This window comes from Lampetra fluviatilis, chromosome 28 (genome assembly GCF_964198595.1).
Source record: "Lampetra fluviatilis chromosome 28, kcLamFluv1.1, whole genome shotgun sequence".
Taxonomy (NCBI): domain Eukaryota; kingdom Metazoa; phylum Chordata; class Hyperoartia; order Petromyzontiformes; family Petromyzontidae; genus Lampetra; species Lampetra fluviatilis.
In genome coordinates this window covers 6,338,673-6,359,859 of record NC_136302.1, presented here as the reverse complement: position 1 = coordinate 6,359,859, position 21,187 = coordinate 6,338,673, and the positions used below count along the sequence as shown (strand labels likewise).

General features: G+C 44.7%; 1 protein-coding gene across 1 annotated transcript; it reads left to right on the top strand.

Annotated features, from left to right (window-relative positions):
- Positions 1-6,793: 6,793 nt before the first annotated feature.
- DDOST (dolichyl-diphosphooligosaccharide--protein glycosyltransferase non-catalytic subunit) lies at positions 6,794-17,571 on the top strand. Its single transcript, XM_078869595.1, has 11 exons — positions 6,794-7,038; positions 7,906-8,016; positions 9,825-9,911; positions 10,970-11,073; positions 11,768-11,862; positions 12,411-12,504; positions 13,354-13,502; positions 13,799-13,946; positions 14,878-14,998; positions 15,950-16,056; positions 16,597-17,571. The coding sequence occupies exons 1-11, from the start codon at positions 6,858-6,860 to the stop codon at positions 16,744-16,746; spliced, it is 1,347 nt and encodes a 448-aa protein (XP_078725721.1). The 5' UTR covers positions 6,794-6,857; the 3' UTR covers positions 16,747-17,571.
- Positions 17,572-21,187: the final 3,616 nt, after the last annotated feature.

The window sequence follows — 21,187 nt, the reverse complement described above, 5'->3', positions numbered from 1 at the left end:
ATGTTAAATCATTACATAATTATGTAAATGATCGTACAATACAGACAAAGATATCAGAAATTGTCCTTAAAAATACAAAATTGTTTGTCGCATGTCACTCGGTCCGAAATATATATATATATATGTTTTATTCTTCGAGATGAAATTCAGCCAAAGTAATTACAGAAGAAAGTTCACGTGATCGGGTTTATTTTGGAGTCATTGGTGACTGGACTGAGAACAACTCTCTCGACGTAGTACTTAAAACCCCAGTTTAATCACAGGCAGCTCCCTGAATTTAAAGCCAAGCCTGTGTGTCAGCAATGACAGCTCAGTCCTTTGACACGAGGTCCCCATTCCTGATCATCCACGTTCTTTATTTAACTCCCACAAGCAAATCACTCATAAACAAAAAAATCAATCGGCCAAACATCCTCAACGGGACACTGGAGAGATAACCTGGAGGTGTATTTAGGCTTTCCTGAGTAAAGAGCTTGGTTTTTTTAACCTTGTGTGCTTTTATCCTGAACTGTGCTGCAAGCGCAAAGAGATGTGATGAGAGCATAGACGGGTGTATTTTTGTCTCTATAATTATTTGTCAATGCACTGCTGGATTCACCACGCGGCTCAGTGCAGGTTCAAAATGGGGAGAGCATAGGTGGGAGCATAGAAGTGCAGTACAGCAATGAAACATTTCTGCATTACCATCTACCAACAATGTAGCCCTGCAACAGCCTATAACGACTGGCATGAACAACAAGTGCCCATCCAAGCACTTTGAAGGCTTATACCGCCTTAGCTTCTGATATCTGTGGAGATTGAGTGCATTTAGGGTGATTTATATTTGACACAAAAATACAGCACATACGATACGAATTGTAATACTGCTGCTGTATACTGTCATTCTTCAATTCTGCATTGATAGTTTTTTAAAAGATGTATATAACTGTAAATCACGTATGCTTACATTAGATTTCACATGGAGTGCATTCACTTTAATATACAACAACAACACATTGCTGTACAATGCCTAGCAATGTCCGTCCATCGCAATTAAACGACAGTGCAGTATTATCACGAATCGTCTAGATACGTCACCGAAATGCACAACTCACCGGCAGCCCGTTCACAAGGACCATAAAGAAAACTGAACGAGCTACTGTTGCCTTTGTCAGCAGAGCTGGCTGAGTGATGCACAAGGCAGTCAGTCCTCTGCTCCGTTAAAACAACACCGGTGGCTTTTCAATGTCAGCAGGTCGCTCTTGCCCTTTGAAAATGTCTGGCCACAGTGCTCAAATGAGACTCACTATATGGGAGGGATCGGGGGGGGGTGATGTGGCAGGTTGCTCTGATGTCCCAACCCTCCTGCCCACCGACCCCCCTGCTTATCTTGCCAATTCTAAAGCCCTTATCTCATTTGCTCAATCTGCTCGGAGTCCCCATGTCTGCAGAGCCTTGGCCCCCTGGTTAAAATTTGATGGGGGCCTCGTGCATAACCGTGCACAGCAACACTAATGTGAAGTCATCACTGTGTGGGTCATACATTGTCGTGACTAAACTTCAAAGCATGGCATTGTGTTACGTATGGATAAGAAAAGTTAATTGGCTCGGGGAGGACATGGGGCTGATGGACGAGGCCGGAGCTTCGTAACATTAAAAATAAATTCACGAGGCACGGACTCGGAGCCATCAAAGCAAACAATGCAACCGTTGAAAACTACTCCGTAAATTATTGTGTAAAAAACACTAATACACAAGAGGGGTAAATGAAAACTGAAAATGCACGCTTTGGGGTGTTTTTGTGAGCACGGATTTAGAAGCCACAAAGCGCGCTTGTCCTTCCAGTAAACATGCCGACGTTGTACCGACGTTGTGTCGACGTTCCACGTTTGTAGGCCGCACATTTAATAAGGCCGCGAATAGGACTGGCGAAATGGAATTGCAGTCAAAGGAGAGATAACAAACTCGGTAGGGACGACCATTGCAGAGATGCAGCGATGAAATCAGTTCCGGCACAAAGGCATTCATTGTGCGAGCGTGTACCTATGTCTGTACGTTGAACTTTTTTTGCACCGTACGTAGCCAACCGTGCTACTCGGAGCGACGTGTACAAGACCACCACGATGGCTGGCGATGACAATCCTGGTCCGGGATAGACCATGGCTGGTGATAATGATGTGTAACTCATTTATAAATCAACTGCTTGCATGCCACAGTGTGAAAGTGTCATTTCAAGATCTAATTGGGTAGCTACGTGTTGGCCAAAGGGGCCGTCCATAAATGACGTCACGCACCTAGGGGGAGGGTCAGACATTTGTGACGAGGGGGGTTTAGAAATGTGACGTCACATCAAAATGCACAACTTTAAATAAATAAAGACAACACGTGTGTATTTAATGTGGCGCTGCACTCTGATGTTGTAGGAGAAAACATTTATGAAAACGTCTATTTAATTAAGTAGAACGTGTTGTCTATATTTAAAGTTGCGCATTTTGATGTGACGTCACATTTCTCCCATCCCCCCCCCTCGTCACAAATGTCTGACCCCCTCCCCCCCCCAGGTGCGTGACGTCATTTATGGACGGCCCCTTGGCAAATTAACCTTATGGCGGGACCCCGGGGTCCCATAAAACCCCGGCTCTCGGATAAACATTACATTATACTAGCTTTTTTGCCCGTCCAAGAACGGGTGTATATTGCAGTAAATCTGAAATATTCAATAGAAAAATTGTTCAGCTCATGATTATTAATTAGGGGGGGGGGGTTGCCCCATGTGGAGTGACGTCACCCGCTAATGGTTATTGTGGAGGGGTGCGGCATGTGGAGTGACGTCACACGCTCATGATTATTGTGGAGGGGTGCGGCATGTGGAGTGACGTCACACGCTCATGATTATTGTGGAGGGGTGCGGCATGTGGAGTGACGTCACCCGCTCATGATTATTGTGTAGGGGTGCGGCATGTGGAGTGACGTCACACGCTCATGATTATTGTGGAGGGGTGCGGCATGTGGAGTGACGTCACACGCTCATGATTATTGTGGAGGGGTGCGGCATGTGGAGTGACGTCACCCGCTCATGATTATTGTGTAGGGGTGCGGCATGTGGAGTGACGTCACACGCTCATGGTTATTGTGGAGGGGTGCGGCATGTGGAGTGACGTCACACGCTCATGATTATTGTGGAGGGGTGCGGCATGTGGAGTGACGTCACCCGCTCATGATTATTGTGTAGGGGTGCGGCATGTGGAGTGACGTCACACGCTCATGGTTATTGTGGAGGGGTGCGGCATGTGGAGTGACGTCACCCGCTCATGATTATTGTGGAGGGGTGCGGCATGTGGAGTGACGTCACACGCGCATGGTTATTGTGGAGGGGTGCGGCATGTGGAGTGACGTCACACGCTCATGGTTATTGTGGAGGGGTGCGGCATGTGGAGTGACGTCACACGCGCATGGTTATTGTGGAGGCGTGCGGCATGTGGAGTGACGTCACACGCTCATGATTATTGTGGAGGGGTGCGGCATGTGGAGTGACGTCACACGCTCATGATTATTGTGGAGGGGTGCGGCATGTGGAGTGACGTCACACGCTCATGATTATTGTGGAGGGGTGCGGCATGTGGAGTGACGTCACACGCTCATGGTTATTGTGGAGGGGTGCGGCATGTGGAGTGACGTCACACGCTCATGGTTACCGTCACTTTCTATAAAGAAACGTCATGTTTGAAGCGACTTTGCGTAATATATCTGTAAAGTAGTGTGTGCATTATAAATTGCAGTATCATTATTGCCATACAATAGATTATTCTTCAACATATTTAGGTTGTTTGCTCTCTCACGCAAGCATCCCTGAGCTAGTGGTGGATATGACATGTTTCTATGGCAGGGGAAATTCAGTCATGCCTGAAGATTATCTCTGTTGCCTAACCACAAAGTGGTACTAATTTCATCCATTCTGGAGGGATGCTTGGCCGAATTGAGAGCAGGGGAGAGCGGGGAAATGGTAAAAGAAATGGTTATCAGAAAACATGTTTTAAAATAAATTCTCACCAGGGCCCATGTTATCAAGTGCATTCTCTTTAACCCTTATCCACTTTATTGCTTTGTCCTCTCTATGTTCGATGAAGATGGACCATTCCCCAAAACGTCTCCTGTTAGATATTTTTATTATTAGGCCGCACCTCTGATTAGCATGGTTGGCTACTTAGGGTGTGGAAGAAGCTCAACATACAGTACATACATGGACGAATGTGTTGAGTTGTTTGGGTTAATTGTGCTTCTGCACCACTGCCAAAGCAGCATCACGAAATAATGTCTGAGTATACACATAGGTAAAAGCGCAGCACTGCAATGGCTCGCTCACTGGAGGCATCTCTATAGAAGGTAGTTAGCCTACTCTTCAACGATGAACAGACGTGTCGGAAGAGGTGTAACCACATTTTACTCCACCGCACGCAACCTGACTGTCGATGCACACACACACACATTGAGAATAAGATTCATTGTATCTCAATTGCAGAGACTGTTTTGTAAAACAAATTAAATACTCTTGATTCCTCGCAAAATGTATTTATTTTGTTTGAACATCTTAACACCTGTTGTATTGCCAGAAAGGGTAAAACCTATTCTTATTTGTCATACTTTGATATTGTCAAAAAAGGTCCCATGATACATTAAATGCTCTATTGTGTCTAAAGGAAACGTTTTGCAATCAGTGCGCATAAGCAGGGCGAAGTTGCAGGCAACTTTTTCCCTCTGGCCTCTCGTGTGCTGTGAAGAAGGGCCATTGCCCAAAACGTCGAATAGATTATTATTTTTCTTGTTCACAAATGTGTTGACTGTTTGCTATATCTGCTAATTAGCCCACCATAGGGTTGACAATGAGCTACAAAACATAATTTATGCACAGGCGCAGTGATAACAGCCGCTCATCAGAATCTTCATATTTATTTATACCGGAGGAATCCGATGAGCTATAAAGCTCTTTATCATAGATTAGATATCCAGTCGGGGCGGGTCAGAACGTAACAACAATAATATATATTTTTATAAATACACGACATGGGTGCCAATTATAGCAAAGGTAAACAAGTCACTTAAAAATATACAAAAAAACTACTTTTTTTGTTGCGTACCAAAAACCCAATGAGCTCACTCATTAGAACTTGTTCACTGCGCGTTCCCAGCGCTCCCCAAACGTACGCGCGAACGCCTCCCCGTGGACTGCAGTCTGAATTGCGACGCGCGGTCATTGACGCCTCAAATCGGCCCTCTGTGTGCTGGCGAACGAACCGCCTCGCCCCCCGGACAAAAACAACATCGCGATGCCTGCCGCAGGTACCGCCACCATGTATGTGTTTTCTTGGAATTTCTCTCACTTGATACAGCTATCGTGCTGTGACGGTTCCACCTGAAGACGGAAGCTTGTGTTGCCTCTGAAACGTTGTGATTTTTATTTTACTTTTATAAATTTTAATTTTTTACCTACGTGACTTTACCGAAAAAACCTAAGAATATGAATCCTTGCAGTCACGAAAGCTTCAAATCTAGAATTATGTGTGCCTGTATGTTGAACTTCTCTCGCTACCGTACGTAGCCTAACCATGCAAATCGTAGGCGCCGGGGGGGGGGGGGAGGACAGCGAACTGAACGCGAATGGCAGTTCTCAAGGAATGAGTTTTCAATGGAGATTATTTGAAAGTGCTTAGCTCCAGTGGCTTCCGAATATCGGATATAGCGTTTCGCTTCGCCGCTCGAACAAGTCTAAAATATTGCCGGAATGGGTAAAACCTCTTCTTTTTTTCATCATCTTGATACATGCAAAAAGGGTCCCATAGATATTACATTAATTAATTAACTAATTCATCCACAAATTTAATCATAAATTCATCTATTGACTCACACATTTATCCATTGTTTCATTTATTAATTTACTCCATTCACTCACCAATGTAATCATTCATTTACTCATGAATATAATTCATCTCATTCACAATGCATTTACTCATATATCCACTGATTCACCCACTAATACTGGTAGGAACCTCTGGTTACACCAGCCCACAGGGGATTATTGTGTCCGTCCGTCGTGCAGGGAGGGGCTGGGTGGGGAGGGAGGGGCTGGGTGGGGAGGGGAGGGTGGGGCTGGGTGGGAGGGTGGGGCCGGGTGGGGAGGGGAGGGTGGGGAGGGGCTGGGTGGGAAGGGGCTGGGTGGGGAGGGTGGGCTGGGTGGGGGGTGGGAGGGGTGGGGCTGGGTGGGTTGGGGCTGGTCACCCCGTGGTGCCCTTATAAAACTCAACGTTTAACCTACTCACGCCGGCTTGTGCCCGCCCTCACAGTCGGGCATATTTGCTGAATACACCACGCCGCCGTTGACCCTGGCCATTGACCGAGCAACCCAACGTTCCTACCAGCTCCCTCCGCAGGAATGTGTTTAATTCGCCCCCGCATTAATTCACCCACTCATAAATTCACCTATTCCTTCGTCCGTTCAATTACCTTTGACCCATCCAATGATTCACTCATTCACTCATCAATTCCCCCATTCATTCACTCGCGACCCATTCACTCATCATCTGCCACGCGCTCCACGACTGCTGCAGCACGTGACGTGGCAGGCCCAGGTGGCCCCCGCTCATTGGCCAACCGCTTCCTGCAGAATCCTACCGCGCTCGCCAAGTAGTCCCACGCACGTTCCCCACCGCGCCTCCTCAACTTCTATCGCAGCTCCCACGGCGTCAAAGGCATCTGGACCCGCGTGTACTCACGACTCATTTCGCCGTTAGACCAAAGCACCTCGCGCGCGATCGACATCTGCCACGACGGAGAAGCCGGCGGCGCGTCACCCGCTCTTGTATCCGTGCGCGCATCTTGCTGTCATGGCTGCCCCCGTGTCTCCTTCGCCGCTCTCTCCGCTCTTTCTCCGTTCCCCCCTCCTCCTCCTCGTCGTCCTCCTGCTGGGCTCCACGAGCCTCGTGCACGGAGGAGGGAAGACCCTCGTCTTGCTGGACAACCACGCCATCAAGGACACGCACTCCGTCTTTCTCTCGTCGCTCGCAGGTGCCGCGCCTGTCAAAAGCCTAGGCCTAGGCCAGGCCTTGTCGTTAAGAGGAAGGATCGAGTTGGCGATGTTCACTCCACTGCTGGATGAGCTCCCCCCCCCCTCCTTCCCTGGTGTACAGCGTGTGGGTCGTGCTAGGGCAAGGGGGTTATTCGAGCATACTTCACCACGCTGGTCAGTGCGCAACGGTGAATGTGGAGGCGGTTATATTTCGGCGCTCCGTATGAGTATGCACGTCTTTTGATTTATGAGAGTCTACGGGTCTGCAAATCTGTGGGTTTCTTTGCAAGTGTCTGGTTGTATATGGAAGCCTATGGATCTTAGTCAATGGGTATGTGTTCAAGTATATGGGTATGTATGCAAGTCTATGGGGCTTTGCGCAAGTCTATACAGCTCTGCACAAGTCTATACAGCTCTGCACAATTTCGATTTAAAGCTTTCGTGACTGTAGGGATTCATCTTCTTGGTTCTTTCGGTAAAGTCACGTAGATTGGAAACAATAAAATAAAACATAATAAAATAATTATGTTTTATTATGTGATATCATGTTTTATTATTTTATTATTTCAAATCTACGTGACTTTACCGAAAGAACCAAGAAGATGAAGCTCTGCACAAGTCTATTGGGCTCTGTGCAAGTCTATGGGGCTCTGCAAGTCTATGGGGCTGTATGCAAACCTATGGGTTTCTGTGCCAACCTCCTCCCCGCCCCAGTGGTCCTATGATTTATAAATGTAGATTGTATTGCTTTGAGGGCTGTAACGCAGGGTAGAGCAACTGTCAGCTATAAAGTTGGGTTACAATAAAATTGTGCATCAAAAATAAGCACGTAGCATGAGTTGACATTCTCATGATTGTGACCGCAGACCGAGGATTTGAGCTGACATACAAGACTGCCGATGACCCAAGCCTGTCTCTGATCAAGTATGGAGAGTTCCTGTACGATCATCTCATCATATTCTCCCCGTCTGTGGAAGGTAAAGCCCTGGACTGTGCACATATTGACACACGTGCTGATTGCATTGGCATTTCCCAGATAAGGCGCATGCATAGAAACGTTGATTGCACGTAGCACAGAACCGCATTGATTAAAATAGATGAAAAAGGAACACCGTTGGTCATTATTAAAGCACTAGTTACTGTCACGACACAAAAATTCAAGGTGCACGTGACTGTGATCCCTGTAATCCACATTTATAATTGTGCAGTTCCAATGAAATGTAATTACATACTGGTTGTGATGGTGCTGGTAGTGGTTGTGTGTTGGAGGTGGTGTGGTGGGGTTTTAGATGCGGTTCATAGAGGTCATTGCTATGGTGCAGGTCTGGTTGATGGTATGGTCGTGTTGTTGCTGATGTTGAAGTCCACGTGCAATTTTCGTAGGTAGATATTTGCATGTACTTTATGCAGGACCTAGTTGGGGTGCCGCAGTGTCGAGATGTTATCTCCAACGCCTGGTATGGAGGAGGCCGTGGATTCTACCCTGACGGTTGTATATTTGGAGATTCCATGTTCTCCCCGTGGTCACGTGGATTTGTCTTCCGGGTCCTTTGGTTATTCATGTAACTTGCTGACCTGCCCCTCCTGGACATGTGAAAAAGAGCTTCATAGTTAATCAGATTCATCCTCCAGGTTAAATAAAGATTCTGATGTTCAATCTGAACTTCACGTTTCTACACTACACATGGGAGGCCATGGTGGTGATATGTTAACTACCTTGCCTGGTATACAGGAGGTTATGGGTTCAATCCTGACCCTGATGTTTGTATATTTTTGGAAGTTATATGTTCTCCCCGTTGTAATGTGGATTTTTCCCTGGGTCCTCCAGTTTTTCCCTCCACATTAGAAACATGCGTTTAGAGCATTTGGCCGCTACAATTTCCACGTGATAAGCCACTTCGTTGAGCTATCATTTGTGGTCAGGTTGCATTTGAAAAATAGCCATAGAGCTCATTGGGCCTTACCTGGTAAAATAAAAGTTTAGTGAGAAATGTCACCGTAAAAAAAATGAACGTAATGTATATTCCAAGATTGTGTCCTCGTAGTCATCCAGATAGGAACGGGATGATAGGTGTACCAAAAACAAGACCCTAGTATATGTACTGCATTTGAATGTTTGTGCTGGTGACTGAGGCATTGGGTTGAGAGAGGTGGGTGACTGTGGGGATGAGACAAGTGGCATGGTAACCGTGGATTAGGCAGAAGAACTATTATAGAAGATAACTTAAGGTTCAGGATTTTGGATAATGAGATTAATACAAGCATTTATTTATAATATAAATGTGTCATTAAAACCCACCACCAACCGACACAGCCAACTAGTAAGGGTTGTTACTCAAACAGAACATGCCAATTCGTCACTAGTACAGCACACGGTGTGTTGGAGAGCCAAGCCACAACATTTAAAATCTGAGTATTTCTTGATTTGTTTAGAAATACGCAAAGGAGCACATCTATGACTTAATGCGTTTTTACTATATTTTAATGTAATTCTATACATTAGTCTAAATGTGAATATAATAATCAAATTCCAATATAAATTGTGAATAGATGAGATTAACCAATATCCTTTTGCAAAAAACAAGCCCAGAATCACTTACTACTTGCATGGTGGTAAAATGAAAATAATTTGCTTTGAATGCTTTCTGAAGTTTCTCCAAGTTACAACTCATAAATACCTGATGTATGAAAATGTATTTTGGCCAGCCGAGTTGCTGACAGTACCACGTTATTGCCATCTCAGAATTGACGACGCTGTTATTTTTTGTGTGTTTCTTTGAAACAGATTTCGGAGGAAACATCAATGTGGAAACGATCACGTCATTCATAGATGGAGGGGGAAATGTGCTGGTGGCTGCAAGCTCTGATATTGGTGAGCCCTCGGTGTGCAGGGAATTGAGACGCAGTGTCATTTATGGGCTATTAAAGGAGATCTCTTAACTAATTCTGAGATTTCCTTTCGACTGACAACTTTAATTCGAACTAGTGTTACATGTTCACACATAACCTGGCACAAAAACTTATTCGTGAAATGGCACTGAAGTAGATGGATATTTAGAAAGCTTAGGAGCAGGAATCTTGCTTTTTTATGAGATGAAAACTTTATAAAGGTGACCCCCACAGCTACGACCTAATTGGTTCAGGCCGACGGTCGCAAGTCGACGTCGAACCCCCTCATGTCCCATAGGGCCCAATGTTATACATTGGGGTTGCGTTCCTGGAAACCCATTACATACCGTAAAAATACCAAAATTGGCCACGAATGAAAATAACCCTAACAAACATTTATTGTAGCTTAACATAACCTTGACCAACATTTTATCAAGTTAAACCAAACACATTTGAAAATCCTTAAGTACTTTTCTGCACGTGCATCGCATTTCCTCTGCTCGGACTTAACGAAAGACGAACATTTTTCAAAATTTGAAGAAAATGTACAAAAGTGAAGAGCGTTGCGAAAGAGAACGCCGCTCTCGGCGCAGTTGCAAACTGTCAGGCTATACTGTACATACGTTTACGGCGGAAGAGCAAAGTGGCACCATCTGTGCACATGTTTTGCACGCACTCGTCGCCAGATGGCGCAGCGTCTGTGCCTGACATACGCACACTCGACGCCATACGACTCGGTATTGGTTGCAGTCGCTCGGCGGTCGTAGATACGAGTTTTGGTCGTTACTGTGGGGGTCTTGGTTACTTTTAGAAAGGTCGTAAAATCGGGGAATCGCAAGTCGAACCTGTAGTGTGTTTTTATGGTTCAGTAACCAGGACGAGACACCAACTCGCTACACTTGAGAACCATGTTAAATCATGAATAGTCGCCCAGACCTAAACTCGTAATCTCAGCCAATGCCCGCCTTAGCATCCTGACCCCTTAGCTCTTGGGGTGGCTTGTTGTCGATGTTGTTGTTTGTGTGTTGTGATGTATTTTAGGTGACCCTATCAGAGACTTGGGGAGCGAGTGTGGCATTGAGTTTGATGAAGAGAAGACGGCCGTGATTGATCATCACAGCTACGACATCTCGGACGAGGGGGAGGTCCGTGCCTTGTGCTTGGTGGAGAATAATGGGTTAATGCTATCTAATGAACAGACAGGAATCAATTTCTCCACACATTTTTTATACTCAAATGGTTACTGGAAGACATGGGTGTATATCGGCTGATGGGTGAAAAATAAGTTTTCATTTGTATGAAAAAGCTGATTTTCTTTCTGGTAATTATTTATTTGCATCAGAATGTCAGTATCCATCTTACACGTTATTCACGCGTAATTATAATTAAGGATTCGGTATTCAGTCAAGGTGAACAAAGTTATTTACATCATGTATATTTATGGCCACAGGTTATTATTTTATTAAATTATTCATATTAAGCTGTAGCTGTCAGTTTTCCCTTTGCTTTCATTATTAAATCATGTTTTATGTGACTTAATGGTTTTGTGGCGGCAAATATATTTATTCATCTGTACAAAATGCTTACATTGTCTCGATGTGCTCTTATGGATGCTATAACCTAGTTATTCATGTAAAAAAAACTACTCGCATAAAAAATATGAATCGGTTAAATCGTATCAAATGTTGCCAGATGTTTTTTTTTTAAATCACATTTGCCTCGTATGCTTTGCTGATGGAGCATCTGCAGCATAATCTACATGCAAAGTGCCATTTAAGAATAAAGCGGATGAGCAAAATTTTGCGTGGTTCAAACGCCTGTTGGTTTTGTTGTTTTTAGCACACGTTGGTGGTGGCTGATGCTGACAACCTCATCAAGGTGCCCATGGTCGTTGGGGAGCCTACGGGAAACCCCATCCTGTTCCGTGGCGTTGGGTGAGCAGACAAACAAAAAGTGACAAAAACACAACGCATTTGTCAAAAACACTGCCTTATAAAGAACAATGTGTATAACATGCAACATTCTTCATAGCACATCCTGTATGCCCACATCCTCTATGCAAGGTGAAGAAAGGCCATTGCCCAAAATATCACCCATTTAAACCACTGTTATTGACAAATGGTAGGTGTTTTTGTGCTCGTGCACCACTCAATTATCACCAAATAATTTGGACAAAAAATACGTTCAGGCATTCACTAGTCCCTGAAAACTCACCAGTCACCATCGTACCTGACATTCACCACTGACAAGTTTACACGATATAGTGGGAAGCCCCGTACTCCCCTGCCTAACAAGCACATGCCTCTCCCCTGTGTGATTTTGAAATGGGGCTAGTGGCACAGCACCGGGCTATTATATAAAATGGTAGAGCAGACGAGTACCGCTGGAGTCGAGAAGCTGAATTTGGAGTGGGAGAGATTTCAAACCGTATTCTGTAATGTGTGTGTTGTCCGTCGTGTTTTTGTTTTATCATTGCGTCTAGCATGGTGGCTGACCCTGAAAACGCACTGGTCTTGGACATCTTGACCGGATCTTCCACTACTTACTCGTTCTTCCCAGACAAGCCCGTGACCCAGGTTTGCACACACGCACAACATCTTGCCGTTGCTACGACACTTGAAGTGATCGAATTGGATTCAAGCAGCGCTTGTGATTTAATTGTATATGACCAAACAAACCGGAACTCTCCTGATCTCGTAAGATCTCGTAAGATCTCTTAAGCTAAACATAGTTGAGCCTGAATTTTAACGAGATATATATTTTATCCATCTCATCATTTTCCAAAATGTGATTTTACTCGAACGGCGCTTCGGTGAGACACCAAGTTTTCAACCAATCATGTCGCACCGACAAGAATTGTATGGGGCGTGCCTCTATACGTTTGGGTTGCGTGCATGAAAATATCGTACCGTGTATTCTCTCATAAGGTCCCATTATATAGCCTCAGATGCCTTCCGAAGAAAATATTTTCCCACCAAAAATCTACTTGAGTAACACTTTTAAACGCAACTTCGATATATGTATTCATGCATAAATATCCAGGTACACCTGTAGTCCTAATTTAGATTTTTGCACCGCACTGGGGCCAATTCTTTTGTATGGCAGGAGGAAAAAGCAACGGTTTTGAAATGTATTATAGTTGAATGCTAATTTATTTCAGCCAGCCCTAAGGATGCAATAGACGCGGTATGGATTGCAGCGACTCCATCAGGATATGCATGGAATTGTGCATTCCTCGTTCATGTATGTGGTTTGGAATTGTAATTGATTTGTAATCGCAACGTAATATTAATTTAATGTCCTTATGCTGCTGAATTATACCTGATCCCAGATCTAATTAACACCTTTCCCGTCGCACTCGCAGAAACTGGCCCATCTGAGCGCGTTATTGAAAGTTTTTTTTCTTGTTGACGCCGTCGCTGCAGTACCCCCACGCAGTCGGCAAGAACACGCTGCTCATTGCCGGGCTCCAAGGAAGAAACAACGCCCGTGTCATCTTCTCCGGCTCTCTCGACTTCTTCAGTAACGCCGCCTTCAACTCCCCCGTGCAGAAGTCCACTCCGGGCTCCAAGAGGTTTGTCCGCTTTCCCCGGCCGGGATTCTTCCTCTGCTCTTGCGCGTGACCTGTCATTCTAGGCCGTGCACGAACGACTCCGCCACTGCCCTTGTGAAAATGCTATCAATGTGTTTTGATCTTCTTGGTTCTTTCGGTAAAGTCACGTAGAAGGGAAGTAATAAAATTATTCTATTATGTTTTATTTTTATTATTTTATTACTTCCCTTCTACGTGACTTTACCGAAAGAACCAAGAAGATGAATCCCTGCAGTCACGAAAGCTTTAAATCGAAATGTGTTTTGAATCGAAAACAGGTTCAACAAGGCTGGCAACGAGGAGCTGGCCATTGCACTGTCACGCTGGGTGTTTAAGGAGGAAGGAGTGCTCCGGGTCGGGGATGCGAAGCACCACCCCGTGGGAGAGGCCGACCCCCCAGCTGCCTACACCGTCACCGACCTGGTGGTGAGCATCCCCGTCAATCTTCTTGGTTCTTTCGGTAAAGTCACGTAGAAGGGAAGTAATAAAATAATAAAAATAAAACATAATAAAATAATATAATTATATTATAAAATAATATAATAATATATAACTAATATTACTTCCCTTCTACGTGACTTTACCAAAAGAACCAAGAAGATGAATCTCTGTAGTCACGAAAGCTTTAAATCGAAAAATCCCCGTAATGTTAGCAATGGTGACATTGATGGATATACTGAAAGTAAACTATCAACTATTTAACAGGTAAGGTCCACTGAACTCTATAGGTCTCTTTCAGAAGCGACCTCGCCATGAATGAGAGCTCGACGAAAGTAGCTTGTCATGTGGAAATGTAAAGCAGCCAAATATTCTGCAATTTTTTCCTAGGTGTGAAAGACCGAGAGTTAAGTGGTGTCAATTGACAGCTCCTGATCTGTAGGTTATGTTTGTTAAACGTCGATTTTAACAAACCATAAATTTAAATATCTGATTACACATTTTCTGAAAAAGAAAGACGCTAAAGAAAAACAATATTTCCTGACGTTACTTGTTCTGGAAACTATTCTGGAAGACAAAAGTGAGCAGATGAACGGGAGGAAGATCACTTCCGAAAGAAGTGACAATCGGTGTGGACACCGCATGATTTGTTGATCTCTCACTACCTCACACAGTCCTTATGCTAACTATAACACTAACACCGTCCCTGATGCTTTGATCTTAGCACTAGCCCTTATTACATTCACATGGTTCCGAAAACTATCCTAAACCCCCAAGTACTGACACGCGCCCAATTTTTGTATGTATGTTGAACTTCTTTTCCACGGTACGTAGCCACCCGTGCTAATACTAACGTTAGTCGAGTGTTCAGCAAATCTAATGCCCTCTGTCCCCATGTCTGTCCTTGACCCCCTTCCAGGAGTTCAGCATTGTCATTGAGAAGCTGGAGGAAGGCAAGTGGGTGCCCTACGATGGGAAAGACGTGCAGCTGGAGTTTGTGCGCATCGACCCCTTCGTGAGGACCTACCTGAAGAGGAGCGGTGAGGCAGCATCCGTGGATTGTCCCAGAAACGCACGGCTTCAACGCTTCTTCTGATTTGCACGTACACCTGGAGCCCAATGGTTTGCCAGAAATGGTTCGTTTAAGCACAAGCTGGCCAGCCTGTTCTATGTAATAGGTGACATTTTGGCCAGTGACCCGTCTTCATCTCCCATGTATGCAGAGATCAGAGCGATTGTTTATGTTAATCGGGAGACTGCACCAATACACCCATGGGGCCCTGATAAGAAAACTTTTGTTTTCTGGATGACCTCTGGATTCCAGTCTGGCTGCATGTTGCATTCAGTGGGCGGCGTCTGTGGCTGGGTGGGGGAGGATGTTGGGGGGTGGGTGGAGTTGGGAGATGTGCTTTCACATCGTACTTTCAACCATACTCGTACTACCTCACTATATATCACAACAGAGGGGGGATGTGAGGGTGCGAGATAGCGGAAGGGAAGAAGAGACGGAGAGGGGTGGTGAGAGGGTGAAAGGGCATGAACCGGAGGGGAAAGAAAGCGCAGAACGGAAATAGACCAGCGAGCAAATGTGACGGGCAGTGAAAGGGAGAAGTTGAGGGCGACTGCGAATGGAAGTTCCGGGGAAACCTCACCCCACGCTTGCACACGAGGAGATGTCGCTCGCTAGAAGTCCGTCAATTCGACAGGTTCACAAACCCACCTGCTGAGGTTGGTGGCCAGGATGTCTCTGATGGGGGGGGGTGGTGGGGGGGACCCTTCTGTGTGATTTTGTCATAGGGGGTTTGTGTGTGTGGGTGTGTTGCTATATGGGTGCAGTGCTGGCTACCCCCCCACCCCCTGGTGCACCGTGCTGGCCTTCATAGGTGCTCGCTGAACAGCACTTTCCCCAACAGTCTGTTAAGGCTATACGGGGGGAATCTTTGTTTTTATACACAGAGTATATAAATTACCCATGTTTTATCATCATACAGGGAATCGGTACAGCACCCAGTTCACGCTACCAGATGTGTACGGAGTCTTTCAGTTCAAGATCGACTACAATCGACTGGGCTACACTCACCTCTACTCCACCACTCAGGTATGGACACATTCACTCTCAACCCACCCTTCAGTGTCATCCTGCTAACATGAAGTGAATGCGGCACAGCAAGCAATGCTGCCTAGATCGAGTGAAGCACTGTGCACGTCTCCCGTTAATAAGAAACTTGCAGTCTCAGCTCGTGCGTTTCTTAACCCCCCCCCCAATTTAATCACGATTGTGCTATTGGTGTCATGAAGCAAGGAATCCACTTTCTCACAGTGCAATACAATCACCCCCCTCACCCATTAGAGAGTTGGTCCACAGAAGCAGATACCACATAACTAATCCTGAGTTCCCTTCAAGTGACCTCTGGTCCATACAGTGGGGGGAAAACACTTTCGCACCCAGTCTGATACATAAAGTAATGTTTGTAGCACGACAGTTTTAATTTTCAGAGTTGGAATTTTTACAAAATGAGGCTCCAAATAGTTGTTTGATTTAATTACATGACATCAATAGCTCTATTGGGATGAGGTATTGAGAGAGATTAAAGGATTAATTGAATATATAATAACAAAAATCGTTCTCTGCCCACAGGTGTCCGTGAGGCCTTTGCAGCACACGCAGTACGAACGCTTCATCCCGTCGGCCTACCCGTACTACGCCAGCTCCTTCTCCATGATGCTCGGCGTCTTCCTCTTCTCTCTCGTCTTCCTTCACTATCGCGAGAAGGAAAAGTCCGAGTGAGGAGAGGAGATTCGCCGTGCGTCACCACGGGCTCTCCGTTGCCAGCTGGGATGCGACATCTCGATGGATGATGCCCCCTAATGAGGAGGGGGGTGGTGGCCGCGGGGATGTGGTGGGCGGGGGGGGGGAGATTACCATTGGCAGATCACCCCAGTTCACTACGGTAAAGTCCGCCATATAAAATTCAAGTTGAAGAAGACCCTGTGGAATCTTTTTTTTGGCAAGAGTTTGAGGACTGTTGTGCGCAGTTCTGACCTAAAGTATATTGCGATAAGGGGTGCAGATGGTTACATTTCTATTGTAAACGTGAGCCAGGGCTCAAAGTGCAGTGGAAATCTGTCCAAGTATGAAAACTCCCTTCTTGCCCGCTTGTTGCGTCTCCAATTCAGTGTGCATTCAAAATTACAATTCCTTTCTGGTTGAAATTAACCAAAATGGTCAGAAAAATATTTCACCCCCACCCGCTCCTTAAGGGAAATGCAAAAGTCTGGATTTCCTTTTCATAATATATATTCACTGAATGATATTTTTATTTATTCAGTTAGACATTTTTTTGGGGTGGGGGTAATAATTGCGAAATGGAATGGTTTTGGTTCATCTAAAGTACATTTTCAGTTAAATGTCATTACCTTGACCAAACATGTGATAAACCCAAAGGTTTGAATGGAAAAGGGAATGCTAATGTTGTAAAATATTACTTTACTTTGGGAGTAAACAATATCTGAAAGTGAATTTTGTGTACAAGGTAAAACAATATTTGAATGCATTCCAAATGTAGACGGAGCACTGATTATGCAATAAAAATTTGGGTTTTTGGTACCACTGCTGGCTTGTTTGCTCTCCCAATACCTGCGACAATCAAGGAATGTCTGTCAACGCTCGTGACTTCAGTCCACATCGACCAGCCCCCCTCATTAATATGCATGAGCAGGTGAGGGCCTCAAATGAGCACCTCCCTCAATAATCATGAGTGGGTGACGTCACTCAATATGGAGTATTCCCACAATCGTGCAAATGACGTCACTCCACATCGAACAGCCCCCCTCGTTAATAATCATGAGCAGGTGACGTCCTCCAAATGGACCCCCCCCATTATTATTACCTATAATGAGCCAATAATGCCTGTGCAACGCTCGTGACGTCACTCCACGTCGACCAGCCCTCCATTAATATTCATGAGCAGGTGAGGGCCTCAAATGAGCACCACCGCCCTCAATAATCATGAGTGGGTGACGTCACTCGATGGAGTACCCCCCCCACAATCATGCGCAAATGACGTCACTCCACATCGAACAGCCCCCCTCAATAATCATGAGCAGGTGACGTCCTCCAAATGGACCCCCCCCCCATTATTATTACCTATAATGAGCCAATAATGCCTGTGCAACGCTCGTGACGTCACTCCACGTCGACCAGCCTCCCACAATCATGAACGGGTATTGTCCACATGGACCACCCCCCTCATTAATAATCATGAGCAGGTGACGTCACTCCACATGGAGCACCCTCCCCCCTCATTAATAATCATGAGCAGGTGACGTCACTCCACATGGAGCACCCTCCCCCCTCATTAATAATCATGAGCAGGTGACGTCAATCCACATGGAGCACCCTCCCCCCTCATTAATAATCATAAGGTGACGTCATCCAAATCGACACCCCACTTCAAAGGGGGCCCTAAAGATGATCCAATTAACTCCCGACCGATCTCAATTTTGTCCCCGTTGATGAATTTTTTTGAAAAATGATTGAGCTACAAAATTAGCAGTTTCCTGTCCGACAACCTCTTACGTCGAAACCAATCTGGTTTCCAAAAAAAAATACAGCACCACATCTGCATTAGGCTCTAAATCACATTTACAGGAGCATTGATAATAGGCAGTACTGCACCTGTCTTTTTCTTGACTTGTCCAAAGCCTTTGATACAGTCGACCACAACACCCTACTTGGTAAACTAAGTTGCCTCCGTTTCTCCAAACACGCAGTAGAATGGTTACAAAATTACCTCTCTTCTCGCACCCAAACTGTATTCATAGATGGTTGGAGGTGAAACAGTGTTCAGATAACAAAAGGGGTTCCACAGAGGTCCATCCTTGGCCCCCTCTTGTTCTCTCTTTATGTCAATGACTTGGGCACTGACCTGGATCATTCCAGGGTAAATTTGTTTGCAGTTAACACGATACTGATTACTTCTGGCCACTCGTGATTGCCAAGCTCCAAGGTGATTTCAACAAACTACAACATTAGCTAGTTGCTCTTAAACTAGTCCTGAATACCTCCAAAAACAAGGTGCTATGCTTCTCACCAGGACTAAAGCAGGAAGTTATTTTCCCCAATTAAATTCCTTAAATAATTATCAAGTAGAGCAAGTCAAGATCTATAAGTATCTTGGGGTCATCTTTGATTCAAAACTAAATTTTCAAGATTACATTGATTATATTGGTAAAAAGACAATAAAAATTTGATTTTTTTGTATCGACACAAGCATTGCTTCCCCCCCCTATTTTCCGTTAGGAATTGATAAAAGCTACCATACTTCCTCTACGTGATTACTGTGACATCGTATATAAATCAGCCCCCAGTACTGTTCTGAAGAAGCTTGACTCAAGTTATCACTCGGCCTTAAGATTTGCTTCTAGATTTGAAGCTTTCGTGACTGCAAGGATTCATACTCTTAGGTTTTTTCGGTAAAGTCACATAGGTAAAAAATGAAAATGAAAATAATAATAGTAATAAAATAATACATGAAAATAAATCAAATAAATAAATATTTAAGAGTTTGTCTCTTGGATTTTTCCTCACTTGATACAGTAAATTTAGCTGTGACGGTCCCACCTGAAGATGGAAACTTGTGTTGCCTCCGAAACGTCGTGATTTAATTGATTTATTTTCATTTATTATTATTATTTTATTTCTATTATTATTTTTATTTTTTACCTACGTGACTTTACCGACAAAACTTAAGATTTCCATTGAACTGCCCATGCAGGACCCACCACTGTGATCTCTACATTGCGTCAAACTTACATTGCGTCAAACTTAACATATCTTAATTATCGATGGCTTGTACATCAGATCTTATTTATTCACGATGTACTTATAAAAAATTTTGCAGACTACCTGCTGGATCTCCTCACCGTTTCGAAGAACAAATGTGACCTAAGGTCATCGCTCATTTACCAGCTTCACATTCCTTATTGCCGTACAAATACTGGAGGAAGGGCCTTTGCTGTTGATGCCCCCAGGGTCTGGAATGCTATCGCCAACAAACTGCAACTTGAATCACTACCTGTGAGATCTTCACTCAAAACTGCTCTAGAGGAGCTGTACACCCCTAGCTGCCACTGCTATGCAAAGTGGCCTGAAATCAAGTGCATCGCTCCGGATGACCGCTGCAAAATATGATCTTGAGTTTTTATTATAGTGTGCTGATCTTTTAAGGTGCATTGAAATATCTTGATATTCCTACTGATACTCCTCCTGTTATGGAGTGACTCATGCTGCCAGCTATGGCTGCAAAGTTTGGTCGTACATGTTATGTATATCGTTTATTGTTAAATTTGAATCACAGTTCCTATGATCACTGTTACATTGTTTTTCATAGCTTTATTTTGGTGATTTCGAAAACGTATGGTTTAGCCATGTTTGTTTGTTGAAGCACAGAGTTAGCCTGATGACTTCCATCTAATTGTCTTATGGTTGTTATTGTTTGACTTGCATCCCACTGGGAGTTTTGCACACAGCGTTGAAATGCGGTGTTTTTTTCTGGAAGACTTTGCTGTTTTTTCCTGGATTTTTCTGTTGCGTGTAGTCACTTTAAGACGTTTCTTGTTCATGTTTTTGTTTGTTGCGGTTGCACCCGAGTCATGAGCCGCATGGCTCACAGGGCGATACCTCATAAATGAAAATGAATAATAATTAGCGGGTGACGTCACTCCACATGGGGAGGGCAAGGCACCTCCTCCCCCCTCCTCGGCGTCAACTTAAAACCCTCACTTCAAAGCCAAAACCCTCACGTCACGCGATCTCCATAACGCTATTGAGACATCGAAGTAAAAAGGACGTCATGATGAACAAGGGGTTATATTGTTATAACCTTAAAATGAAATAGGTCTGTGTCACCGCGCCCTTACAAATTGCACACGCATTGATGCAATATCACGTCTCGGTCTGCTTTTCGCTTGCAAGTTTCAGATTTACTGCAATACACCCGTCCTTGGACGGGCAAAAGGCTAGTAGTAGTTCAAGGTTTATTTAAAACGGAGCGTGAGCTACCAAGGTCTAAAGAACCTGTCTTGCACTCAAATGTGTGGGCACCCACCATGCATAAGAACCGTTATATTCTAGGGCTATAGGCTGCTGCCGGCCTATGTTGTGACCTGCAGAAGCAAGGGTATTGAAATCCATCGGAACTATTGTACTGCACTTTGCTCCCCCGCGT